At 40.5% G+C, this 27757-nt stretch overlaps 1 protein-coding gene across 7 annotated transcripts in view; it reads right to left on the reverse strand.

The window, feature by feature from the left end:
• The window catches only part of senp6a (SUMO specific peptidase 6a), a 155995-nt gene that overhangs the window by 127567 nt on the left and 671 nt on the right, over window positions 1–27757 (reverse strand). For 5 of the 7 annotated variants that reach the window (XM_059986613.1, XM_059986619.1, XM_059986614.1 and 2 more), the window contains exon 2: window positions 1409–1508. In XM_059986613.1, the coding sequence (XP_059842596.1) occupies window positions 1409–1508 (100 nt within the window). Of the gene's footprint in view, window positions 1–1408; window positions 1509–15292; window positions 15362–21164; window positions 21184–27757 lie in introns of those variants that run through there. The other 2 variants (XM_059986618.1, XM_059986615.1) reach the window with 2 other exon arrangements.

Below are 27757 nucleotides of genomic sequence, written 5' to 3' on the forward strand. Positions count from 1 at the left end.
CAGGGAATCTTCCCTTACATTGTAGTTTTATAGAACTCTGATTAGGTCGTATCTGGAGCATTGTCTTCAGTTCTGGTCACCCCATTACATGAAAGATGTGCAGCCTCTGGAGAAGGCACAGGAAGCTGCTTATATTAGACGGCATGTGCTTTAAGAAGAGGTTGGACAATTTAGAGCCATTTTCTCTGGAACACTGGAGACTGAGGGGCGACATGGCAGACATTTATATGACTCTGAGAGACGCAGATAGCTGGTATTCTTTTCCACTGGTCTGAAATGTCCAGTACTAGAGGGTGTGAACTTAAGGTGAGAGAGGGAATGTTTAAAGGAGATGTAAAGGCCAAGAATTTGTATTTTTTTAAAAATAGTGTTAGGAGCGCACAACTAGGACTGGTAGCAGAGACAAATAAAGCTCTTAGATGGACACACAAATGGAGAAATACCAAAATTGTGAAGGTGGGTGGGATCAGCATAGTTAGAAGTTTAATTAGCTTGGCACAATGTCATTGGCTGAAGGGCCTGTTCCTGTGCTGTAGTGTTCAATGTTCCCAGTTCAACTAGATGCAGTTTCCCAGTGCAATCTGACAATTGATAGTAACTTTCAGCTTAGAGTGTTTCATTATGCTACATTTTGTTATACAATAGCACTATCTGAAAATCTATAGATCATCCCTACACTGTACTTAAGTTTTTTTATATCTCACCCCCCACTGCAAGTTCTCCTTGTACCTTTTGCCGAAATATTAATTCTGGAATTTGAACTAAAGATCTCGATGAAGTTTTCAGTAATCCTAAGATATGACAGCCAACCAATAGTAAACAGTGAATAAAAGTGCAGAAGATGAAAATAATCTCTTCTTGCCAAAGCTTTGAAAGTTAGTCTTCTTAATGTTCAGATGCTTGACATTTACCAGATCTCTTGTTCACTCTAGTCAAACATCAAAAAATACTCCCAAATGATTATACACACAAACCTACAAGCTCTGATTAATGAGTTTGGCAATTAGTTGCACTTGCTAAGTCAAAATAAAGCTGACCATGTAGGAAAAACAGGAACAATGTTGTGTATAATCTGTGCAATTAGTGCAAATATGTAATACACATTTATCATCATGTACAACACCACACAATGTTAATCATCAGCATTAGAAAGAACAAACAGAAAATGTGGTCCAAAACTGCATTTAGTCTTCATACCTTTTACATTTTTTGAACTCATACATGTGAACTGTGGATAAAACTTAAAAACTGATCCACTGAAAAGAAATGCCACTCTTCACAGAAAACATTCAGCTTTCATCAGGGAAGTGCAAAAAAAGTTTCCTGACTGTATGAAAAATGCATCAGCTCAGTTTTCATGCATTATTAAAAATAGACCAATTATTTATAACATGAAAAACATCCTTACTCTTTTTCCAAATTCACAGGGTGGTCCTCTTTCTCTGTATCTTCACAACTCCATTTACTCTTAACACCGCAGTCATTTTGGGCTGCTGTTCTATCCAAAGCTGCAATGAAAACAATGTTTAAACAAAAAAAAAATCAACCACATCCTTTCACTTTAAAGTGCAAGTCCATTAGGTAGAAAATGCCATTCTACAGTGTCAACATACAAATATAGTCACAATGAAAATCCAGCCTATGTTTTACCAACTTCTACAGAAAAATAATTCTCATCAACCCATTTAGTTCATCACCTCCCATCACTTCGTTACATGTGAACAAACATATCTCTAGATATATTCCAAATCTGAGTGTGCAAAATCCAGAATTTTACCAACAAATGTAGATGTACTGCAATTTCAAGTGTTGAGAAAATTCTGCCATGTTAAAGTTTCTAGAGAGTTACACCCATCCACACAGAACTACTTACCAACCACAAGTGAAAACTAGTTTCATCATAAATAAACTAATGAGCTACTCGCTTACTGTGCACCAGTTACTTTTCATTGGACTACTTATTTAACATACCACTTTGAGAGACATTGATCGTGTGGATAGTCAGAGGCTTTTTCCCAGGGCTGAAATGGCTAACACAAGAGGGCACAGTTCTAAGGTGCCTGGAAGTAGGTACAGAGATGTCTGGGGTAAGGTGTTGTTGTTTTTTAACGCAGAGAGTGGTGAGTGCATGGAATGGGGGGCCAGCGATGGTGGTGGAGACAGATTCGATAGGGTCTTTTAAGGGACTCCCAGATAGGTACCTGGAGCTTAGAAAAATATAGGGTTATGGGTAACCCTAGGTAATTTCTAAACTAAGTACATGTTCAGCGCAGCATTGTGGGCTGAAGGGTCTGTATTGTGCTGTAGTGTCTTGAAAAAGTATTCAGCTCTCACAACTATTTTCACATTTTATTGTCTCATTTTCTAAATTTAAAATATATTGAAGCAGCATTTCTGAGCTAATCCACAAAACATTGTGTAACATGTCAAATCAAAAGAAATTTCCAAAACCTTCAGCAAATTAAAAACCAAAATTGTGAGACTGAACAAGAATTCATCCCCTATGTAATTACTACACTTTCTCTGATGCAATACTGTAAGTTACCTTAACCAACTCACCCAATTTATAAATCACCTGAATATCCCTTCTCTCAGCAAGGTCTAGCAGAATGGTAGATTTTCCACAGATCAAATCAAAATGAAGACAAAAGAGCATTCAAGACAAGTCAGGGAAATGATAATAGAGAAGCACAAAGCTGGGGAAGGGTACAAGACCATCTCAAAAGCACTGACATACCTCAGAGCTCAGTGCAGTCTATCGTAAAAAATAATAAAAAGAAATTAAACCACAGCCTCACAGCCTAGGTCAGACAGCGCTGAAATAACAACACACAGTCAGTAAGTCGTTTCAAGAATAGTTTATTCAAACTTCGCGGCGCTGGCATTTAAATCCCTAGCACACGCCCTCTCTGGGTGGAAATGACGTCAGAGGTGCATTACCAAAGTCTCCCCCCACGTGCTGGCTACTTGTGAGCCGGTTCGCCTGCGCAGAAAGTGGGTCGCCACACCATCTAAATATCCAACTTCTTGCCAATATCTTGTTTATTGGCATGTTCCTGTTTAAGTGTCAGACTTTGAAATTATACCCACCTCCACCACTCCTTCGGGCAGCTCATTCTGCATACCAACAACTTTTGTGTGGAAAAAGTTGTCTCTCAAATCATTCCCCTCTTATTTTAATCTTGTGCCCTCTAGCTGTTGTCTCCCCCAGCCTCAGAAAAAGACTAAGGCCATTCACTTTATCCATGTAAATAGATAAACATGCACAAGGTCATTCTTCTCCTACACTCAAAAAGACATATCTCCATGCCTTATGACAAAGTCCATGGCTCACATCCAACTGATTGAAAATTCATCTGCAATCATCTTCACCATCGTTTCATAAAATAGATTTTATCTTAATAATAAGTGAAGGGAAGAGGAAGCTCATTTCCCTCTAGTTCTTTTATGAACCATTTTAAATCTACAAGTTCTATTACAGGTTACAGGAATACCATAAAGCACTTTCAAAGCTCCACTGTGGATCCAGATTTCAGTTTGAAAAATTAAACTCAATTAATTAAAATAAAGTTGAAGTGGTTAAAAATAACAAAGGCCAGCGATAGCAACTACAAAACTATTGGATTACTGTTATAGCCATCTTAGCACTCCTTCTCAATCTGGACTACATGTGGCTCTAGACCCAGAATACCATGAGCAACACAGAAATCACCCAAAGAACCTCCTTTTAAGGCAATTTCTTCTTCATTACTCTAACTCAAATGAGTCATGCCCAATTTCATTCTGGATATAATACACCTTCTCCAGTTGTGTGATATCCATGCTAAAACTTAGTGCTCTAAAGAATATACCAGATAAGACCCAACAAGAGCTGTGTACAATGTTGTGAAAACTTACCTATTTTGATACTATGTGAGTTTTTAAACAAGACTTCAGAGGTGTCTTTCTGCTGGGATGGAGGCAGAGTCATCCAGGAAATGAAAATCATCAGATAGTCTAGATCACGGGTTCCCAACATTTTTTTTATGCCATGGACCCCTACCATTAACCGATGGGTCTGTGAGCTTCAGGTTGGCAACCTCCGGAATAAATTAATGTGGGCAGGGAAGTTGTTTGCAAAACTGCTAACATTTTGGACAAGTGCAGGAAGCAGACATGATGCAGTCGATGTTCTGGAGGAACATTTGGGAAGGAGTGCCTGATGTGAAACAAGAACTGTTCTAGATTAACCACCATTTTCTAAAGAATACCCAACTTTTACAAAAGTTAAGATGAATTTCTCAACTACCTATCCCCTCTATCCTCTTCTATCATGTATTTAGTGGTATTTTGAAAAATATTTTGTAAACATTAATACAGCAAAACATTTCACTTCCAAATTTTCAAGCAAAGGAGATCATGTTATAAATGCAATAACTTGGACATGCAGCCACTCTGTAATTGTAAGACATCCAATCTATTAGTTTCTGCTGCGTACTTATGGCAATTCTGTTAAACTAAATAAAAACTAACTTGAAACAATGTGACTCCACAACAAATCAAATTCTGCTCCTCTTGGATCCCCCATGGGCTGAAGCAAAGCTACATGGGAAAAGGTACAGGACATAGCTGATTACAAAATGACATTTTCCACAAATTTCTTAAACACAAGATTCTGCAGATGCTGGAAATCCAGAGTAACACACTCAAAATGCTGGAAGAACTCAGCAGGTCAGGCAGCCTCTATGGAGAAGAATAAAGAGTTGACAAATCAGGCTGAGACCCTTCATCAGGATCTTTCATCACAAATTTCTTCCATGGAGCACAAGCAATACAGCAGTCAAATGACTTTCAGACACATGATGCAGCAAAACAACAACACTACATGATCCATTTATACAAGCAGGGTGAAACCAAAGTGTGGGACAAAATATGTCAAAAATCTAATACCACCTTGGGTTTATGGAAACACCTGCTCCTTTTTCAAAAGACTTTCTCCATGTTAGCTTTCCAAGTTGAATGTATCAACAGAAAATGCAGATAAATTGTGACAGCAGAGATCAGTACTTTTCAATACTCTACATCATTCTGATGGAGCAGTTTGAGCCTGTATACAAAGCATTTAATTCTGTAATTAGATACTGCAATATTTATTGTAGATCTTCACAAACTCAAATAATGCTGCCATCTGTCACATGTACAACCTGGGGATGAACTGAAACAGTTCTGGGTTACCGCACAAGACAAGTCTCTCCCTCACAAATTTTTTGTCCATTCTCCTCCCCGTAATGTGAGTTTCAAACTTTTAAGGAAAAGTTCAGAGTTTATTTAGCCAGACTAAATTCAGAGTGCAGGTTCACATCCATCCAAACTCCTATTTCAGTTCAGCACTATTTCGCAACTCAGGTACTCTGCACTATCATGTACATTACAATCCTATGGTTCTGTTTCAAGGGACTATGAAGAGCTTTCCAAGATGCTGTAGCTAATGTTTATCCCTCAGCAAAACTTATACAGTCAGTGGTCACTTTATTAGGTACATCTGTAATCAGCCAATCATGTGGCAGCACCTCGATGCATAAAAGCATGCGGACTGGCTCGAGGTTCACTGGTTGTTCAGACCAAACATCAGAATGGGGAAGAAATGTGACCTAAGTGACCTTAACTGCAGAACGATTGTTGGTGCCAGATGGAGTGATTTGAGTATTTCAGAAACAGTTGATATCTTGCTACTTTCGAAGGCGACAACATCTCAAATAACCACACGCTACTACAGTGCTGTGTAGGACAGCATCACTGAATGCACACGTCAAACCTTAAAGTGAATGGGCTGCAACAGTAAAAACCACAGGAGGTATCTAATAAAGGGGCCACTGAGTGTATATCACATCACTGTTAGTGAGATTCCACTGGGTGAAAAGCGGCTGTTACATTTCCAACTTCATTTCAATCATTGCACTTCAAATTACAGAGCAGGAGGAGTTCAGCAGGTCGGGCACTATCTCTGGAGGGCAATAAACGGTTGATGTCTCGAGCCAACTTTCCCACCCCCCTCAATAGAAACTGCTTGACCTGCTGAGTTTACATAGAACGTAATAGGCCTGTATTGTGCTATCAGCCCATGATGTTGTGCAACCTTTTAACCTGCTCTAACATTATGATAACCTAAGGTTATTTATTTAGCTACTAAGCTACAACATGGAATAGGACCTTCCAGCCCTTCAAACTGTGCCACCCAGCAACTTGTGATTGAACCCCAGCCTAATCACAGAACAATTTACAATGACCAATTAACCTATTAACTGGTATATCTTTGGACTATAGGAGGAAACTGCAGCACCCAGAGGAAAATCATACAGTCATGGGGAGAGCGTACAAACTCTTTATCGACAGCAGCAGGAAGTGAACCTAAGTAGCTGGTAAAGGACCATGCTAACCACTACGCTACTGTGCTGCCGCACAGTAGAGATTACTAACTCTGACATGGGAAAGTCCATTCTTCAAAGTCTGACAGCTTGCTGTGACAAACATGACATCAGTAAGGGCACAACTGGGCAGTGGCATTTGACTGCAGGAGCTTCAATGGCCATTGTGTATTGCAGACACATCTCACAAAAGGCCAACACAGATCATTTTTGGCAATCAAGTATATCCCAGGAAAGAAATGTATATAGAATTTGACGGACCTTTCCTCACAATAGCCCATTGAAACCAACTATACACAGCCTTTGTATGTGACCCCCCCCCCACTCCTCTAACTTTTTATTCATGACCCCTCCTATAATTTACCCAGCATCCATCTAAATAAATATTGAAAGGACGTTAGAGGAAATCCACAGGATAAAACCCACCCTACACCTCAGACACCAGTGTCGTGTCAGTGTTGGCTCTGGATTGCCAACATCTGCAGAAACACTTGCGTTTAAAAGTACATAGCTGCTGTGGCATCTGAACATTCTAATGCATTACAGGGCACAGCCTCAGAATAGAGACACATCCCTTTGGAACAGAGATCAGGAGGAATTTGCTTAGCTAGAGGGTGGTGAATCTAAGGTTCATTGCCACAGCAGCTGTGGGTATATTTGAAGCAGAGATCGATGTGTTCTTATTTAGAAAGGGTGTCAAAATTTATGTGGAGAAGGCAGGAAGATGTGGTTGAGAGGGATAATAAATCAGCCATAATCAAGTGACTCAGTGGGTCAAAGGGCCTAACTCTGCCTCATGTCGTATGATCTAATACCTATAATCTCAACCTATAACTGCATTGAAGTCCTTGAGGTGAACATCTGGCAGAGAAGTAACATGTACCAAATATGATGCCATTCATTTTGCACAACCCCTCTTGACAAATCAAACCCTCATTATTCCTTCACCACCACCTTTCCCGAATGAGGGCAGGTCACCAGTTCCCCCAGTGTATAATGCTAAAAATCACTGACACAACAATCCTTCTGAACTGGAAAATGAGAAGCAATTGACAGTTGTGGAGAAGGAGAGGACATTCAGATCACATTAAAGAGGACATCAAACATTCTGAAAGTTTAAGATTGAAATTACCACTGTTACGCCTGTGGCCCCCTCCTTTTTGAGAATCGCTATTGATTTGGGTCAGGAGACCCAGGAAATGAGAGAGAGACACGCAGATTCCTCAACGTTTGGAATGTGTCCTGGGCCTCCGAGAGACAAAGCCACGGTTAACGGCCATTATCTCTTGGAGATGGAGTTGTGTATTGAGTACTGTACTATTCATCGAAGCCCCCAGGCAATGAACCGAGGGGGGGGGGGGTGGAGGGATTGCATCATCCCAACCTGATTGACATCTGAGACCCTGTGAGTCAGGATAAAAGAGGGTCTGGGGAACTGCCCCTTCAGACGCACCAGAAGAAACACTACAAATCCTGTAACAGCATAATAACGAAAGCCAGTGGAAAGCCACATGCGTCCTTTTCCATTTGCCTTGGAATTGGTGGCCCTTGCCACGGAAGAACGGCTTTAGCTAACAACAAAGGATAAATCAGCCCCAACAACTCTTGAAGGATCGACGTCATAAAAGGAATGGGCAAGTTTTAATCCGTTTCTCTCTCCAACCAAAAGCTGCAGCTTGAATGTACTTGAGTGACTTTTATATTTCCATCGGACAATACATTATCCCCTAGACAACGATAGAGCTATTTCTTATTGATTATTATTATACCCGCGCTTTTAGATTTAGTATTGACGACGTATATTATATGTAGGTTTGAATTGATATTATTTTTGTGTATTTTTATCAATAAATACCATTAAAAATAGTACCATCAGACTTCAACGGACCTCTATCTTTGCTGGTAAGTGACCCAGTTACGGGGAACGTAACACCATTAACTGTTAACAACCTTCAGAACATGGAAACACCATATTGCTGAGGAAAACAGAAAGCAAATAGATGAATGGGGAAAAATTTTACTCCTCCAACCAACATCTGTCTTTGACAGTGTGTAAACTGCAGTCAGGATCACAGAAGAGAATTCTCTCGGTAAGTAGATCGGATGGCACCTAATCGTGGTCTAGTATGGAAACACTAAAGCCCTTGAATGGAAAAGTAGTGGATATGGCTCAGTCCATCACAGATAAAGCTCTCCCCACCACTGAACACATCTACACAGAGCGCTATTGCATAGAAGTAGCAGCCATCATCAAGTACTTCCACAATCCAGGCCATGCTCTCTTTTTGCTGCTGCATCAGGAAGGTGGGACAGAAGCCGCAGAATCCCCACCACCATATTTTAAAAAAAGTTATTACCCCTCAGTCATCAGGCTCTGGAACCAGAGGGGATAACTTCACTCGCCCAACACTGAACTGTTCCCACAACTTACAGACTCACCTTCAAGGACTCTTCGTCTCATTCTCTTCACACTAATTTATTATCATCATTATTGTTACCTTTTTCTTTTTGTATTTGTACAGTTTGCTGTCTTTTGCACATTGGTTGTTTATCCACCTTGTTGGGTGTGGTCTTTCACTGATTCCATTGTGTTTCTTATACTTACTGTGAATGCCCACAAGAAAATGAATCTCAGGATTGTATGTGGTGATATATATGGACTTCGAAAACAAAATTACTTTGAGCTTCACTTGGGACATCGATTTTCTACAAACAGCACAGTTACAGTTCTTATAATTGTCCTGAGATTTGTACATTGAAATTGTCAAAACAAACAGCAAGACAATCTCTCAGACTGAAAGTTGATATCTGATGACATAAAAGAATAAAGCAAATTAGTCACTGCCCTCTCCAAAGACTTCTTCCAACAAGTTGACACGAACCATGCGAATGCTTTTGGGCTGCAAAAAACAATGACTGCAAATGTGCAAGAGGATAGAACCACAGTCTTGAGGGCGGTAGTAATTCTAAATATTTGTATGGGCAAAGTTAAAGAGCTTTCAAACACATATTAACTTGTTATTTCGATGCTGTAAGAGCAACTTCGTCAGACAAACATGGCCTCATCAAATGAGTAGTAGTGCAACCACTCAAATTGAGTATGATATTCTCCTTAAGGGGTTATCTATTAGTGGGTCCTCAGGTGGCTGTAGAAGCCAATACAAAGTCCACATGAGGACGGCACAGTAGCGTAGTGGTTAGCACAATACATTTCAGTACCAGGGACCAGGGTTCGACTCCCTCAAAGTTTGTACGTTCTCCCCATGACCACGTGTTTCCTCTGTGCGCTCTGGTTTCCTCCCTCAGTACAAAGACATACTGGTTGATGGGTTAATTGATTATTGTTAAAATGTCCCATGATTAGGCCAAGGTTAAATCGGGTGTTGTAAGGGCCTATTCCCTACTGTATCTCAATAAATAAATACTCTGATGCAATGTGAGTCAGGCTACATAGAAGAACGCAAACTCAAAATTATTCTATAACATTCAAACCACTACAGTTGAACCAGATGCATCACAATGCCTTAGACATAGCAGTAATTATGATGGAAAGACCATCAGCACTGTAATCATTAAATCAACCCTAATCTCTGCTGTATTCAAAGCAAAAATGCACAAATCCACAAGTTCACCCTCTCCTCATGTTGATCTGTTCTTCTCATAGCACTTAACATCTAATAGAGAAAATCTTTTTGCAATCACCTAATTGACACAAACTTCAATTTTTTTGGCACTTGTCTTGCAAGGAACTTCACCTATATCACTGACTTTTTTTTTAAAAAAACAACAAAAAAGCCAAAACACCAAATACCTCATAGACCTTTACAAAGTCATGCACACAAATTTCTTCCTACAATTATTTCAAAACTGCATTTTTTAAATAATAACGTTTAGTAATTGTGATATAACACACACAAAATGCTGCAGGAACTCAGCAGACCAGGCAACATCCACAGAAAAGAGTAAACACGGAAAAGTTCCTCCAATATTTCCTGTGTACTTCGGATTTCCAGCATCTGCAGATTTTCTCATGTTTAATAGTTGTGATATTGCAGCATAGTTTTTATTTAAAGGTGAGCAAGTCCTTATCATTACACTATCTACAAAAGGTTTACACCAGTTTAAAATCTGAAGCTTCATTTAATTCCCGAGGTGCAGTGGGAATTCTTCATCACGGCTGCCAGTTGGAGCTGCTTCATGGCCACACAATACAGATCCCCATACAAATATTTGCAAAATCATTATCGGGAAAGAGGAATAAAGACTGTATAATCAGCCTTTATTCATCACCTACAGTACTGGCACACATTCAAAGACACAGCTGCCAGCCTAAATGAGTTACGTCACCACCATCAGCAAGTATGTTGAGGACTGTGTACCAAAGAGGACAATCCGGGTGTTCCCAAACCAGAAAACTGTGGATGAACAAGGAGATTAACTCCCTGCTTAAGTGTAAGACTGCAGCATTCAATTAGGTGAGTTTGACCTATAGGAGAAATTGATGTACAATTTCAATAAGTCACTTTTATTGTCATTTCAACCATAACTGCTATGTACAGTACATAGTAAAAATGAGACAACGTTTTTCAGGACCATGGTGTTACATGACACAGTACAAAAACTAGACTGAACTACGTAAAAAAGAGGCAAAAAACCAACTACACTAGACTACAGACCTTTTCAGGACTGCATAAAGTGCACAAAACAGTGCAGGCATTACTATCAGGGACTATAAAACCATCAGGGATGCCTAGGGATAGTAGCAATCCAAAATAGAGTCCCAGATCAAACCTCAACAGTTGTGACGGAGCTTACATGCTACAGTGGAGGTGCAAAACAAAGTCAAATAGCATCACCAAAAGCAATACATCTTCCCAATGACCTCAACACATTCTACACGTTTTGAAGAGAAAGGAGATCACTACCCAACCCCAACAGCCTCCAACAGTTACCAATGCAGACACAAGATCGGTCTTCTGGAGAGTGAACCTGTGGATAATGTCCCTGGACGTGAGCTTAAATGCTGCGTAGATCAGCTGGTGGGAGTATCTGCAGACATATTTAATGTTTACAGTCTGAGGTTCACACCTGCTCTAAGAAAACCACTATCATGCTGGTACCCAAGAAAAACAATGTAACGTGCCTTAAGAATACTCCCACAACACCCCCCCCCCCCCCCCACTGGTTCTGACATCTATCATTATAAAGTGTTTTAAGCTGGTCAAAGCGTGCATTATCTCCTGCCTCACAGACAATGTTGATACATTGCTATTAGCTTAACACTGAAACAGGTCTACAGTGGACGCTCTCTCCTCTGCTCATCTCTATAACATCTGGACAATAAAGACACCTGAAAACAGTACATTGTTATTGAAGATTCCAGCTGTCATTCCCTTAGTTTTCCACAGATCCCTTTGATCTGTGCCTGTGGAATGTCATTCCCAATGACCAAGGAAATTAACTATTCTGCAGCAAGAAACCTCCCTGCTATCAAAACTACTGAATTTTGGTTGAATTATTCATCATTCTATAGCTTTTTTTAAAAAAAAACATGCTTACTACATCTGGTATTTTGAAACTCATGAGGGATAAAAGCCAGTGGTTCACTGGAAAATGTACCAGTAAGAATCAATCAGGTTTAAACTGGTCCCAACTAATTCCAGTGCAAAGTTTATTTTGATAACTTAGGCACTGCAACTGACTTTACCTTCAATTGACAAATTCCTCAAATTAACATTAAAAGTCCAGTATTTTGGCCAAGATTTTCATTCATCTGTCCAAGTGTCTCTTCCTTGGCTTACTGCCCTGTCTTCCACAGGGAAGCCTCTGATCTTTAGGCTGAAGCCATTACACGAAAGCAAGCCAGCTGTTCTAGGATTGTTAAATATCGCTATACAGAAGAGATACTAAGAAGCAGCTTTCCCAAATCTTCAGTAGCTGTTCATTTCATCCAGAGCTCCCAGTGGCGGTCTCCTCTTATATCGGTGAGGTGCAACACAGATTTTGGGGGGGGGGGGGGGGGGGGAGCGGCGGCAGGGAATTGTTTCATTGATCTATTGGCTTCATCTGGGATTTTCTGGTGGCCAGCCATTTTAATTCCATTTCTCATTCCCACACCAACAAGTCTGTCCACAGCCCTTTCCACTACCAAGTTAAAGCTAGACACAGATTTGAGGAGCACCACTCCACAGCCTCAAAAGAGAGAGATGTCCGTTTAGAAGAGATAAGGAGGGATTTTCTTTAGCCAGAGGGTGGTGAATCTGTGGAATTTGCTGCCACAGGCTGCTGTGGAGGCCAGCTCACTGGGTACATTTAAGGCCGAGGTTGATAGGTTATTGATTAGTCAGGGCATGAAAGGTTATTGAGAGAAGGCAGTAGAATGGAATTGAGAGAGAAATGGATTAGCCACGTTGAAATGGCAAAGCAGACCTGATGGCCCAAATGCACTAATTCTGCATATATGTCTTTATCTTCCTGTTATTCCATGATCCACTATCATTGCCTCTCAAATTCCATCTTCTTCAGCCCTTGTCACTTCCATCTATCACCTCCAAGCTTCATACATGATCCTCACTCTTGCCCTTCCTCACCCGTCAGTTCATATTCCACCCTTCCCCACCACATTTCCCCTCCTCCTTTGCAACCCTGATAAAGGGTCTCGACCCAAGACATCAGCTGTCTGGTTCCCTCCACAGATGCTGCCTGACTCACTGAGTTCCTTCAACATCTTTTGCACTTTACATTTTAGCCCCTTACAATATTTTAATGAATCCCTAAACTAATACTCTTAGTAACAGCAGCTAATTGAAGTAGCTGGGAACAAAACTAATGCAATTAATTCAGCGTTGTTAACACAGCATCTCAATACACTTTTCAACTGTGTTAAACAAAGCTGTACACTTATTGGACCATACAGTACAGAAATAGGCCCTTCAGCCCATCAAGTCAATGTGAACCATTAGCAATTGACTTACATCAATCCTATGTAATCCCAATTTTTATTCTCCCTTTATTCAAATCCCCATGAATTCTCCAACTCTCCTTCATGTCAGAGGCAACTTACAGTGGCCAATTAACCTACCCACCTGCAAACCTCTGATGTGGGAGGAAACTGGAATCCATGCAGTCACATGGAGAGCATGCATACTCCACACAGACTGCACCCAAGGACAGGATTGACTGAGACAGCAACCATACTACCTGTGCCATTGTTCAGCCTCCTTACAAAAAATTAAGATAGCCAAACAAATGGTAGAGTTAGAGGATTGCCCCAGTGGAGAAGCAAGAGTGTACATGAATTGGAACTTACACAGCTGAATATATTGCCACAAGGCCTGGAAACTGAGAGATGAGGTACAAGCCCATCATTGACTCCATTTTTGCCGAGCTTTTGGGAGATCGAGACACTGAGGTGAATGTGGAAGGCAAGCAAGTGTTCAGTGCCATGTTAGCTCTTGCTCGCTGCTGCCAGACGATGGAGGCTACATGTGACGGTCTCTCGCTTGCTTGAGGTAAGGCCCCCTCATCCGGGTGAGCTCTCTCTCTCTCTCTCGCAATATTGTCGGAGGATGTTACTGAAGTTCTGGGTCTGATTTATGGATTGGTTCTCTTGGAGTCTTTCAGTTTTGTGTTTTCGCCTGTTATTTCTTGTTGTCATTTGCGCAATTTCTTTTTTTTTTGTGCAGGGGTGTTTGAGGTTTGATGTTCTTGTTGCCATCTGAACAATTTGTTTGTGCATGAGGAGGTTGATGTTCTTGCTGTCGTTTGTGCAATCTGTTTATTGTTTGTACATGGGAGGGGTTGATATTTTTCTTTGAACGGCTTCCATGGTTTTGTTTCGTGACTGTCTGGAGAAGATGAATCTGAATACATATTCTAATAATATGTCTTGATCCTTGCTACTACTAGCTGGGTGAAGAATATCAAATTTACACAGAAGCGTGAAGTCCAAAGAAGGCTTGCAAGATTGCCCTTGGTGCTACCTGCATGGGGCTTCCACATTTTAAGATGGTCCCTCTTCTCATTGCCACCATCAGGAAGGAGGTAACAGGAGCATGAGGACAGAAACTCAAACTCTCCCTCTTCACCAGCTTTTTCTCCCTCATATACAGTGGATTCCAGTTAATTAGGGAGCATCAGGACCAGTACATTTTGGTCTTATGGGCCACTGTACATGAAAAAAAAGCTAGTGTACAGGGAGATAATGAGAAGGAAAATGGGACAAATGGGATGGTTCCCTTGGGAAACAATATTTCATCATGAATAAGATATGGTTTGAGATGGTTGCAGTGACAGGATTTAGAATTTTAAGTACAGGCATTATTATGAAAACCAAAATATGTCAAGGCTGGAGGGTAAGGATGCAAAAAGAGGTTGAGATCAGCTGAGGTACAGATGCTTTAAGTATAGCATCATCCTCTCCCATCCTCTAGGTAAGCAAACAGCAGCTTCTCAACTCAATATAAATTAATTGTAAAGAGTAAAATCTAGAAGTAACCGCCAATATCTCCCTGCCATGAGAACTACTGAGTGGTTGAGTTCACATCTAAACTTTTTTAACAGTCTAGCGACCAACAAAGCTGCTGGGATGAATAACAAGGATGTCTTGTTGCTAGCTCTGGTGCACCTCTGGGAAGCCAACCATCCAATAAAAATGGTTAAATTTAGTTCAGACATCTAAAGCTGATCTCATATTGAATAAAGTTGTCACCTACTTAATAAGTTTAATCACTAATATTAAGGAAGAATCAAGTGTCTGATGTGAAGGAACATAGTTGGCATCCTCGAGTCTTATGGGAGGCAAGCTGGCTTTAGGTTGTTACAGGACATTGCAGAGAAATGGGAAATGGTCTGTTGTCTCCTTGACGAAGGACATACAATGTACTCACATCTCTTTAGTCCTAGTCAGTTGTTGTACTCAGTGCAAGGCTGGAACAACTCTGCAAGGCAGGCAGCACCTGTGGAAGGAGAAACAAAGTTAATGCTTTGGGTTCAAGATCATCAGTCAGAACTGGGAAAAAGAATAAAACAAATTAGTTTCCAATAGCAGAGATGGGGGTTAGTAAGGGAATATCTCTGACAGAGTGAGATGGAAATGATTAATGTGGCAGTTTAAAGCAATTTGTGCTTCACTGGTGTTGTGAAGGGCATGTCCCACTGCCCTGCCATTAGAAACAAAATAATGCAGACAAAGCAAAATAATCCGCTCCTAACTGCCACATTAGCCCATTATGTCCCATCCTAGAGATATTCCTTTCCCTGCTACTGAAAATTAAATTGTCAACTCTCTTCCAGGTCCTGACAAAAGGTCTTGGAACCAAAACATTAACTCTGCTCTTCTTTCCACAAGCACCGCCTGACCTGATGAATGTTTCCCTCATTTCCCGTTTTCATTTCATATGTACAGCAGCTGATTTTTACTTTGATTTTTCACTCGGAAATGTAGCAGACAAATCAAATCAGCCTCAAGTCCTTGTGCCTCAAATGATGTGTCTACCTCTCTGTTGGTTTAAAATCATGTCAGTATTTCTCAACTTAGATAGCTCTGAGAAATCAAAGAAAAAATTTAAAGAAAATTTATTATCGAAGTACATATATGTCAGCATATCCTAACCTGCAGGCATTCATAGTAAAATGAAGAAATATAATAGAATCAATAAAAACTACACCCAAAGACTGACAAACAACCAATATGAAAAAGAAGAAAACTCTTGTGTAAAAATTATAAATAAATAATACTGAGAACTTCCAGCTGTAGACTCCTTGTGAATCAGTTCAGAGCCAAGGTAAGCAAAGTTATCCAAATTGGTTCAGGAGTTGAATGGTAATAACTGTTCCTGAATCTGCTGGAGCAAGGTACCTCTCGCCTGATGGCAGCAGCAAGAGAGCATGGCCTGGATGGTGAGGGGCTTTTCGATGATGGACACTGCTTTCTTGTGTCTAAATCAAAGCTAAATCCAACAAACTTGCAAGCAATGGACAATACTGGAGCAGCGAGAGGCAAAGTACTGTAGCAAACGTTGAAATAGTGTAACTCCATTGTTTGGGCTCCCTGTCATTACTGTTCAATAGTTCTGTGATGAACAATACTGCATGTCACACTGCTACAGGCTTACTGCACACTACATCTTTGATAAGGGGACATCATTCAATTCTCATGGTTTCTCCTCAATATCCCGCAAATTACATGTTTTGGAAGGACGTCACTACTGCACAAGGGCCTTTCATAGATGGAAAAATTTCATTTTTGTGCAAAATTAAACTGGCAAGAATAAACAAAAGCTCAGCATGCACAGATACCTGCTTATCAACTCAGTTATTCTGTCCCAGGGTAACACCTGTTCCCACAGGCAAACAGCTTTCATTTAACATGTCCTCCGGGAGTTCTTATTTATACCTTAATAGTTCTATCTCACGTTAAATAGTTATATCAATCCCATTGAACCAGCAATGGGTAGGGGGAAGAATCGGTGAGAATAGAGATTCTATTGGCTGCACTGAAAAAGATCTAAGCTCTTCCAGAGGAAATTTTGTATCTTAAATCAAATCAGTTGTCCCTGCAATAAAGATGACAATCAGAGATACCGACCAAAGGATACCCCAAGTGCAGAAGCAGACTCCAGAAAACAGAACAATGTCAGAGGATTTAAGAAGGCTCCAAAACACTGACTGTATTGATTTCCATAGATGCTGCCTGATCTGCTGAGTTCCTCCAGCATGTTGCGTGCGTTGCCCTAGGTGTCCAGCATCTGCAAAATTTCTTGCATTAATGTAAAAAAGATGTTGTTTAGTAATGTTGATAGTTATAGAGTAATACAGCATAGAAAAAGACCCTTCAGCACAACCTATTCACAAGTTACCATTGTATCCACCAAGCATAAACCCATGTTTGGCCCATATCCCTCTCTCCATGTACTTACTGAAATGTCTTTTAAATGTTGTTACTGTGCCTGCCTCAACTACTTCTGACAGCTCATTCCATCTGTGCACTGCTCTCTGCTTAAAGGTGCCCCACACATCCCTTTTAAATCTTTCACCTTAAACCTATGCCCTCTAGCTTTTAGTTCCCCTTCCCAGGGATAAAAGGTCCTACCTGCTCACCCCATCTTCTCACAAGGTAGCAAATGTATGGAGATCAATGAGCAACGTTGATTTTCATGTAATAAAGATTCAGATAAATGTTAAGAAAGGCCCAAGGTGAGGTCACAGGAACAAACTTAAAATGTAGATGTGAGAATTGCAAATAGAACAAGGGAAATTGGGAAAAAAAGAACTCAATGACAGTGAGAAACAAAACAGCAGGAAGGTATTAATGAAACTGCATTAAAAAGGCTTGAAATTGGCAAGCAAACAATATAGACCGTGAGACATTAGATTTTAGTGATAAAAACTAGGTCACCTACACCTCGGAAACAGTGGCTTAACATGTCAGAGTAACACAGGAATCACAAAGGAACAGCTGCAACCCAGTTTAAGAATGGAGCACAAAAATCAATTATGGGGTTCATTTCTACACGTTACACAGATTGAAAAAAATAGGATTAGACAAACTCGTACAGTAGTTTTCTTTTCGTATTAGAATGGAGACACAAGGCATAAAATGATTCACTGTGATGATACCAAAAGTCTGAAGAAGAGTCTCAGCATAAAATGTCAACTATCTATTCATTTTCATAGATGCTGCCTGATGAGTTCCTCCAGCATTTTGTGTATGTAGCTTTTAAGAAAGATTTACAGGCTGGATTATTAAGTCGCTCCAATAGTTGTTATAAGATAGTAAAATGAGCTATGAAGGTAGGACTTGAGAAAATGCCTTAATTGAAGGCCAAAGCTTGGGCCCATGAGTATAGGCAAGTTCAGCAGAGAATTCAGGGGGAAAAAGTCATTATAATAGGAATGAGGAACATATCACCATAAAGAGTACCTCCTGCAAACAGCAAAGGTGCAAACAAGAGAAGCCAGATAAGCACAAGTAATGGTTAGGTGAACTGAGATAGGTATACTGCAGGGGGTAGACAGATACTGAGTTTGGGAGTGAAGCTGGGAAGTAATTCTACAAGTAGAAGGTCATATAGTTTTTAAACACTCTTCATCATAACCAATTTACTTACTTTGGCATCACAGTAACAAGGAATTATAAGCGTATTTTTGGAGAAAATTTCACTAATTTGTTTGCCTGTTGCTTGGTGGCTGGTGCCGGGGTCGAAGTGCTCGGCAGAGATGGTGCTCGGTGTCAGAGGGCTGGTCGGAGGCTCCAAGTTTTCGGACGGACTTGGAGTTGGCTGTGGTCGGGGCTCCCAAAGTGCTGTATTGGCAAGCTGCGGCGCTGGAGGTTCATGGCAGGAAGAGTTTTTCTTCCTTCTACCGTCTGAGTGAGATGATGGGCTGTCGGGACTTTTGAGACTTTCTTTTAAACCGTGCCATGGACTGCTCTTTATCAGATTACAGTATTGCTTTGCACTGTTGAAACTATGTGTTATAATTATGTGGTCTTTAGTCTTTAATTAATTATGGTATTGTCTGCACTGTTGAAACTATATGTTAACTATAACTATATGGTTTTGTGTAGGTCTTGTAGCTTTAGGTTTGTCTGATGGGTTTGTAGTTCCTTTCCAGGGAACGTGCTAAGACTGTAGCGTGATATCGATTCGCAGCTACCTCTCTGGACTCTGGATTGGGGATTACCAAACGTTATGTGGTTTTTCTTGTGTGGTCTGTTTTGTGCTTTTTTGTGATATCGTTCCGGAGAACGTTGTCTCATTTTTTAACTGCATTGTATTTGTGGTTTAAATGACAATAAACTGAATCTGAATCTGAAATCATACAAAACAGAGCCTAGCACAGTGGTCAACCCTGTCCATGTCCCTGATGGGCCGAATTAATGTTGTCAAAATGAACATCCTTCCTAAATTCTCATACCTTTTTCAATCCATACCAATTTTCATTCCTAAAGTCTTCTTTGGCTCGCTACTCAGTCATATCATCCAACCTACAGAAGGGCAAGCGTCCACAACTGAATAAAGTCCATCTTCAAAAATCTAAAAGTGTTGGGGGCATGGCTCTGCCCAATTTCCGCTTATGTTACTGGGCAGCTAACATACGTTATCTCATCTTTTGGTCTCATTTCCACAACCAATCTGACTGCCCAATATTGGCGGCAATGGAGCTGAACTGTATTAAGAATTTCTCCATTTCCGCGCTCCCTTTTCTTACGTCTACACCAATTGCTAATCCTGTCATCAGGCACACCCTGAGAGTATGGGTTCAGTTCAGAAAAGTACAGTGGTCTCTATAGCTTCTCGCTTTCAAGTCCTACTCTACATAATCACCTCTTCCAGCCTTCTATACATGATCCAACATTTCAAGACTGGTATAGAAAGGGCATCAGGCACTTTAAAGATCTTTTTATAGACAACTGCTTTGCATCATTTGAACAATTGTCTGCAAAGTTTAACTTACCCAACACTCATTTCTTCAGATATTTGCAAATTAGACATTTTATCAGCCCTTCGTTATCAAACTTCCCCGAGGCACCCGACACAAACGTCACTGATGTTTCTCTACATGAATCCATTGTGCAAAGGTCTCATATCTACTATTTGTGACAAGCTAGCGGTTCTGAGGCGAACTCCACTTGACAAAATTAAAACTGCCTGGGAGCAAGATTTACATTTTCACTGTCAGACGATGTATGGGATTCAGTTCTCAAGTTAGTTAATTCAACCTCTTTATGTGCCCGCCACTGCCTGTTACAGTTCAAAGTCGTACACAGGGCCCATGTGTCTAAAACTAAATTACCTCACATCACCCAGATGTTAATCCCTGCTGTGACAAATGCAAAAGGGGCGAGGTCTTCCATATCCATATGTACTGGACATGCCCTAGTTTGGAAAAATACTGGAAAAATGTCTTCCAAACTCTATCCCAAATACTTAATTACAACCTGGAACCTAACTAACCCTTTGATTGCTCTTTTCGGCACCTCCGGAGAGGGGGACACGCACCTAAGTCCGACCAAATGTCGCACACCGTCTTTTGCCTCTCTTTTGGCCAGGTGTGTAGTCTTGCTCAGGTGGAGGGATGCTGCCCCGCCCACCCACGCCCAGTGGCTTAGGGACATCATGTCCAGTCTACACCTTGAGAAGATCCTCAATTTGGAAATAAAGTTCCAAGAGGTGTGGGGACCCTTTCTTGAATATTTTCAGAACTCCCAGCCAAACTAAAGGTTCATCCCTTCTTCCTTACCTCTGCACATACCTCCCTGACTTTCAGCATTCTCCGGTAAAATTCTACGAACTCAGACATGTAAACATACAACAGTTTATGTGTTTGGAAAATACACCTTCTCTATATCAACGCAGTTCTGTGGGGATAAAGGTTCTGTTTAACCCTTTTTGCTAATGTAATGAAGGCTTGGAGATGGGAATTAGAAGGGGTAGGTCGGGGCAGGGAGGCAACCAAAGCATGATCATAACATGGGTGCGTCTCTTTCATAGATGTGAATTGTACACTTGTTACATTTGTTATGTACTGCACAAGCCTCCTTTGTACTGTGCTTTCTTGATTTAAAAAAACAATAAAAATGTTGCTGAGAAAAAAAACTCTTCATCAGAGACTTAATATTGGTTCAATTGTTCATTTCAAAACAAAGACTCATACATTTTCCACACCTAAAGACATTAAGGGTCAAGGGGGAAATTAACCACACATTCCACTTCATAGCAACTTATACTGCCTTAAGACTGTTGCAAAACAACTTACACATTTAAGTAACACACACAAATTGCTGGAGGGACTCAGCAGGCCAAGCAGGATCTATGAAAATGAATAAATACACATAAGTACATAGATATTCAGAGATTGAGAAATAATTAATATTGAGGAAAGGCAAAGTTCAAAAGATAGACTCTTGAAATGGAAGGTTTGATCTACAGGGAGGCAAGGTTCACTCTGTAGAGAGACAAATAACATGACTTTACTGAAATACAAACCGTCACTGCACTTCAGAGAGTGGATTTAGTTTTTCTTGGTTGGCAAGTATCAGAAATCACTGCTCACGCCATTCAGGACTAAGGTGAGAAGAAGCTGAGAAATCTTGAGAATTTGGTACCAAGAAGGCTTGGTCATTCATTAAAATCTCACCAAAAGTCATTGAGTTTAGATTACTAAAAATGAGGAATATGGGCTTAAAGAAGGAGCATACAGCAGATTCAAAAGATAAGTGGTGACTTTACTAAACAGTGCAGCAAACACAAGAGTTCGATGTGATTATAGTAAAGAAATATGACACTTAGAAAACATCTTCAAAATATGAAAATTAAATGTTAAAATAGCAAAGCAGTATAAATATTCAGAAATAGGATAGTCACAAAAAATGAGACAATTCCAATTCACAGGTAATGACACAAAAGGGCAATCTGGCCAAAATATTAAACAATACCATGCCTCAGTATGCAAGTTGGGCAAAACATTTAACAATTCAAGATGAAAAGGCAGGGAGATTACTGACACTAACAAACCTAGAAGGACAAGTCCGAGGTATGGAGGCATTGTATCTATAAATACTACAGAAGTTAAGGAAGGGGTGGCAAGTAACTAATAAATATAGTTAGAAATGGATTATTATATGATAAATACAAAGACTGAAATAAATGTACTGCACAGACACCCTTTGAGCAGAGAAATAAACGAGAGTGCGAGGAAAGAATTACAACAACCTCAAAATGTTAAGAATTTTTAATATATTGATTATTAATACATTATTTGCAGGACATCAATTCTGAATTGTCAGGCTGGAGCTGCAAGACACGAATTTCTGACCATATGATGGAATATATTAAAAAAATACATTTTCTTATCTAAAACTCAGGCCCAATACACAAATTTCTACAGAAAATTGAACACTTTTTGATATTCTACTTTCCTTATTTGTGCACTCCATTAAGTAACGTACAATCAAGCTACAACCAATGGTTTAATTCATTCAACTTCCATTTCCTCCTTACCATGAAACAACCTGTAGCGCTCTTCTCCAGCCCCAAACTTCTACCCTTACCCCACCTTAAACCCACTAGTTAGCAGCTTTTATAGTCTCAACGTCATTCAACTACTACTTCAACTGGAATTTGGTATATATACCCAGCTCTATTCATTTATTCATTCAAAGATACAGCACAGTAACAAATCCTTCCAGCCCAACAAACCTGCACTACCCAATTACACCCATGAGGCCAACCAACCTACAAAACTCAAATGTTCTTAAACAATGTATGACAGCATATCAAAAATGCAGAAGTACTTAAACCTTCTGAGTATCCCAGCAAATGTGTACCTAGATTAGACATTGACAGGATATCGACAAGCAAACATTGTTTGCCAATAAAAGCAACGAGAGAGACTGAATCCTCAAGGCAAATGTAAAAGGTGAGTGCCAGCTGTCTGCCTTTTGATCGCTGGTGGGATCGCTCTGCTACGGAGAGGGAAGACTGCCTTTTGATCGCTGGTGGGATCGCTCTGCTACGGAGAGGGGAGGCTGCCTTTTGATCGCTGGTGGGATCGCTCTGCTACGGAGAAGGGAGATTGCCTTTTGATCGCTGGTGGGATCGCTCTGCTACGGAGAGGGGAGACTGCCTTTTGATCGCTAGTGGGATCACTCTGCTATGAAGAGGGGAGACTGCCTTTTGATCGCTGGTGGGATCGCCCTGCTACGGAGAGGGGAGACTGCCTTTTGATCGCTGGTGGGATCGCTCTGCTACAGAGAAGGGAGACTGCCTTTTGATCGCTGGTGGGATCGCTCTGCTACGGAGAGGGGAGACTGCCTTTTGATCGCTGGTGGGATCACTCTGCTATGGAGAGGGGAGACTGCCTTTTGATCGCTGGTGGGATCGCTCTGCTATGGAGAGGGGAGACTGCCTTTTGATCGCTGGTGGAATCGCTCTGCTACATAAAGGAAAAGGCCTGCCAGTGTGCCTGGAGAATGTCACCCAGGTTTTCTGCAGTTTGCATGTGGACTTGGACTACAGACTTTTTTTTCCAGTCTATTAGTTTCTATATTCTGTGTTTTTCATCTGATCTTTCTTGTTTTTTTGTGTTCGGGGAGGGGGATTTGGGGGTTGATGTTCTTTCTTGCTTTCGTGGCTATCTGGAGAAGAATTTCAGAGTTGCATATTTTGATAATATACCTACGAACTTTTGATACTAGTGAATGTGAACTCATTTCACGAGGCAACACACACAAAATACTGGTGGAACGCAGCAGGCCAGACAGCATCGAAAGGGAGAAGCGCTGTCGACGTTTCAGGCCGAGACCCTTCGTCAAGACTAAGTTAGGAAAAGGTTCAAAGTAAACTTACTATCAACGTATGTATAGGTCACCTAATACTACCAAATTACCAAATACTAATTCATTTTTATTGCAGGCATTTTGGAGTAGAACGAAGTACAATAGAATCAATGAAAATCTATACACAAAGACTGATAAGCAAGCAGCAAGGCAAATTGTGCAAATACAAAAAATAATAAATAATACTGAGAACATGAGCTGTAGAGACCTTTAAAGTGAGACCACAGGTTGTGTTCAGTGATCGGTTCAGTATTGAGGTGAGTGAAGTTATCTACTCTGGTTCAAGGGGCTGATGGTTGAAGGGTAATAACTGCTCCTGAACCTGGTGATTTGAGACCCAAGGCTCCTGATAGCAACAACTAGAAGAGAGCCTGCCATAATTCCAAACAAAGTTTCCCATTTCTTTGAACACAAAATCATGTCATGGATCCAAATTGCAGCATACTTGACTGTGTTCTGTCTCTTTAAATGATGTGAGATTACAAGGCCTCTGCTGCAAACCACAAATCAACTGCCTTAGACAAATGAAGCTTGGAAATAGCAAGATGCTTGTACATTTCCAGTTCAAGCTCCATTTGCAAGCTTCCCCACCCTAAAAAATTAAATCAATAATTAACACTCCACAAAAGTGACTTTTAATTCTTAGAAATAAGAAAGTCCTCCAATTCCTCATAACACTACAGATGTTCAGATGCTTTACAAGGATAGGTGCATGCTGCCATTTTACACACTTTGCTCTTAAATTGAAGATCTTGTTTTAGGTCTTCTCAGTTTTAGTAACGTGACTGCTAGTTTCAAAAGTTGGATGCAGGTGGAACTGCCTTTTAATTTTCCTTTCATACCTCATGTAATTACCAAGATAATCCATATACTATGCTTACAGCTTTCTGTATATTTTGTTATTCATATCAAAATGCAGAAGAGAGCAAGACCAAGTTTATTGTTCAGCCTTCAGCATGAATGAGGTGGGCCAAGGAGCCCATTTGTTTGCTGGAAAACTCTATGATGAGCTAGAAGATACAGTTCTAAAAGTGGTACAAGAAGAACGAGATTCAGTGGTCGGAAGTGTCAGGCAAACTGAGAAAGTAATTTAAAATGAAAGATGGCATCATGGGCTTTATAAATTAAAGAATATGAGTGGAAGAAAATCAATTTCCAGAAAGATGTAGCAGACATAAAGTGACTGCCAGAAATATTGTTTTATACACTCTCAGTGGCCACTTTATTAGGTACAACTGTACACCTGCATGTTAATGCAATTATCTAATCAGCCAATCATAGGCCAGCAACTCCATACGTAAAGGTGTGCAGACGCGATCAAGTGGTTCAGATCAAACATCAGAATGGGGAAGAAATGCGATCCAAGTGAATGATTGTTGGTGCCAGACAAGGTGGTTTGAGTATCTCGGAAGTTACCGATCTGTGATTTTCACACACAGTGTCTAGAGTTTACAGAGGATGCTGCAAAAAAAAACACATCCAGAGAGCAGCAGTTCTGTGGGCGAAATTATCTTGTTAACGAGGGAGGTCTGAAGAGAATGGCCAGATTGGTGCAAGCTGACAGGAAGGAGCCAGTAACTCAAATAAGCATGTATTACAACAGTGGTATACAGAAGAGCATCTCTGAATGTGCATGTCAAGCCTCGAAGTGGATGAGCTAAAGCAACAGAACTCCACAAACATATGCTCAGTGGCCAATTTATTAACTATAGGAAGTATCTAATAAAGTGGCCACTGAGTGTATGTACATTCATGACTTCACAGGAGGAACAACCTTATAAATCACAATAATTATTCTTCTGCCCCAGAGTTTAAATATCTTTCTATACTGATCCATCTGATAAGAACACACCAGAGTGCAATCAGAATTAATTGTTATTCAGGATGGAAACCAAAAGCTTGCTCTCTTTACAGGAAGCTCAGTTTGAATTTAAACTGAGACAAGAGCTTTTGCAAGCTTTAAATAACATTTAGCAAGCTAGAAAAAATGATAGACAATAAGTCAGAATTAAGTCACTCAGCCCATCAGGTCTGCTCCACCATTCCATCATGGAAAGCTTAAAAGGCCATCAGGTTGGCCCTTCAACTCCAATCTTCTGCCTTTGACATTGCATATGTACGTATAAACGCATAAATAATGCTGTAATATTAAATGATATACTTTGTAAAAGGAGAATTTCCAGCATGTTTTTTGGTGCATTATTTTGCTACTCAGAAGAATCATTCCTCAGGTACAAAATATAAGTTATTAAGCACTGGGTTGCAATTTCTCCTGCAAGCTGGAAAATCCACTTTCTTCATCTTCAGTGTAATTAAGGCAGCCAATATTTTGAATTGTTGCAATAAACCTTTCATATATTTCCACCCAGTTTTCTTAAACATTCAAAGTTTAACACTTGAACCGCAGCAGTCTGCTTAACTTGCTATTTATTACAAAATGCAGGATCAGAATATTTCACATGCCACACCTTGAAGGTGACGATGTTTCAAGCATAAACAATCCAGGCAATAAAGCATACTTACTTTTATTAGCTGAGGCACTGAGTTCAAAAGTCAAGAGATTATCCTGCAACTTCATACGTTAGGCCATGTCTGCAGTACTGCACATAGCTCGGTGTGCAATACTTCCCCACAACAGGGAGGATGTTGAGGCTTTGGAGAGGGTGCAGAAGAGGTTTACTAGGATGCTGCCTGGTTTAGAGGGCTTGTGCTGTCATGGGAGGATGGACAAACTTGGGTTGTTTTTTCTGGAGCGATGGAGGCTGAGGGGAGATCTGATACAGGTTTGTAAGATTAGGAGAGGCAGAGATAGAGAAGACAAGGGGTATCTTTCTCCCAGGGCAGAAATGGCTAATACCAGAGAGCATGCATTAAACGTGAGAGGGGTAGGTTCAAAAAGGATGTGAGGGGTAAGTTTTTTTTAAACTCAAAGGATGGAAGATGCCTGGAATACAGTGTCTGGTATGGTGACAGACACAAATACACTAAAGGTTTTTAAGAGACCTTTAGATAGGTACATGAATGTGAGGAAGCTGGAGGGCCATTGACATTGTGTAAGTAGAAGGGATTACTTTTTGGGGTTTTAAAAAATTTACTTTTTAGCTGGCTTAGCATAACATTGTGGGCCGAAGGGCCTGTTTCTATGCTGTAATATTCTACGTCTAAGGCACGTGAGAATACATTCCAGGGAATTAAACAGGGCAATGGATTGCTCAGAGCTAGTGGGCCAAATGGCCTCCTCTGAGGGGAAAACAGATTACAATCCTGAAATACCATGAATGGGTAACAACAGGTGCAATTTCACCTTGTGACATTTTAAAGCTAAATATTGGAAAACAACTATCACAAACATAGGCTTCCACAAAAATTTAATTTTCATTTCTCTGTTGATGTATTTCAATGAACTTCAATTCCGTAACAGGATAAACAAAAGTACCTGAAACTATAATCTAAATTACAGAGATCAGATAGTTTCTTTTAAAATAGAGGTAGATACTATTGAACAAACAGAACAAAATTTTTAATTAGGGCAGTGAATCTGGCAGTAAGTGACATTAGTTCAATGGCTTCATGGTCATATTTTGCCACAACGTGAAATAAGAAATGAGATCTATTGACAACTATACCTGGAATTGTCCGTAAATCTATTCCAATGGAAAAAGTAATGAAGTTTCTGATCCAAGATCAAATTCACAGCCTGTTCATGGCTCCAATGTGGGCTAAAGTTCACAGTGAAAGGAAGGAAAGGGAGTGCTATTTACCTCACCATAACCCACCTCGACCCCACCAAACAAAAGTACATGATCACAAACAGATTTGAACAAGTAAGCAGCCATTAGTTTAAAAATAAAAGACCAGAGGCCGAGGGGGGCTTACCATTCGAGGAGGCCTGAGACCGAGGGGACAATGACCACCCCCAGCTGGGATCACAGGGGGCTGCCCGGTACACCCAAGGGTCAGGTGGCCGGTTATAGGAAGGTATTTTCACCGCCTTCTCTGGCGGCAAGTTCGC

The sequence above is a fragment of the Hypanus sabinus genome, chromosome 12 (genome assembly GCF_030144855.1).
Source record: "Hypanus sabinus isolate sHypSab1 chromosome 12, sHypSab1.hap1, whole genome shotgun sequence".
Taxonomy (NCBI): Eukaryota; Metazoa; Chordata; class Chondrichthyes; order Myliobatiformes; family Dasyatidae; genus Hypanus; species Hypanus sabinus.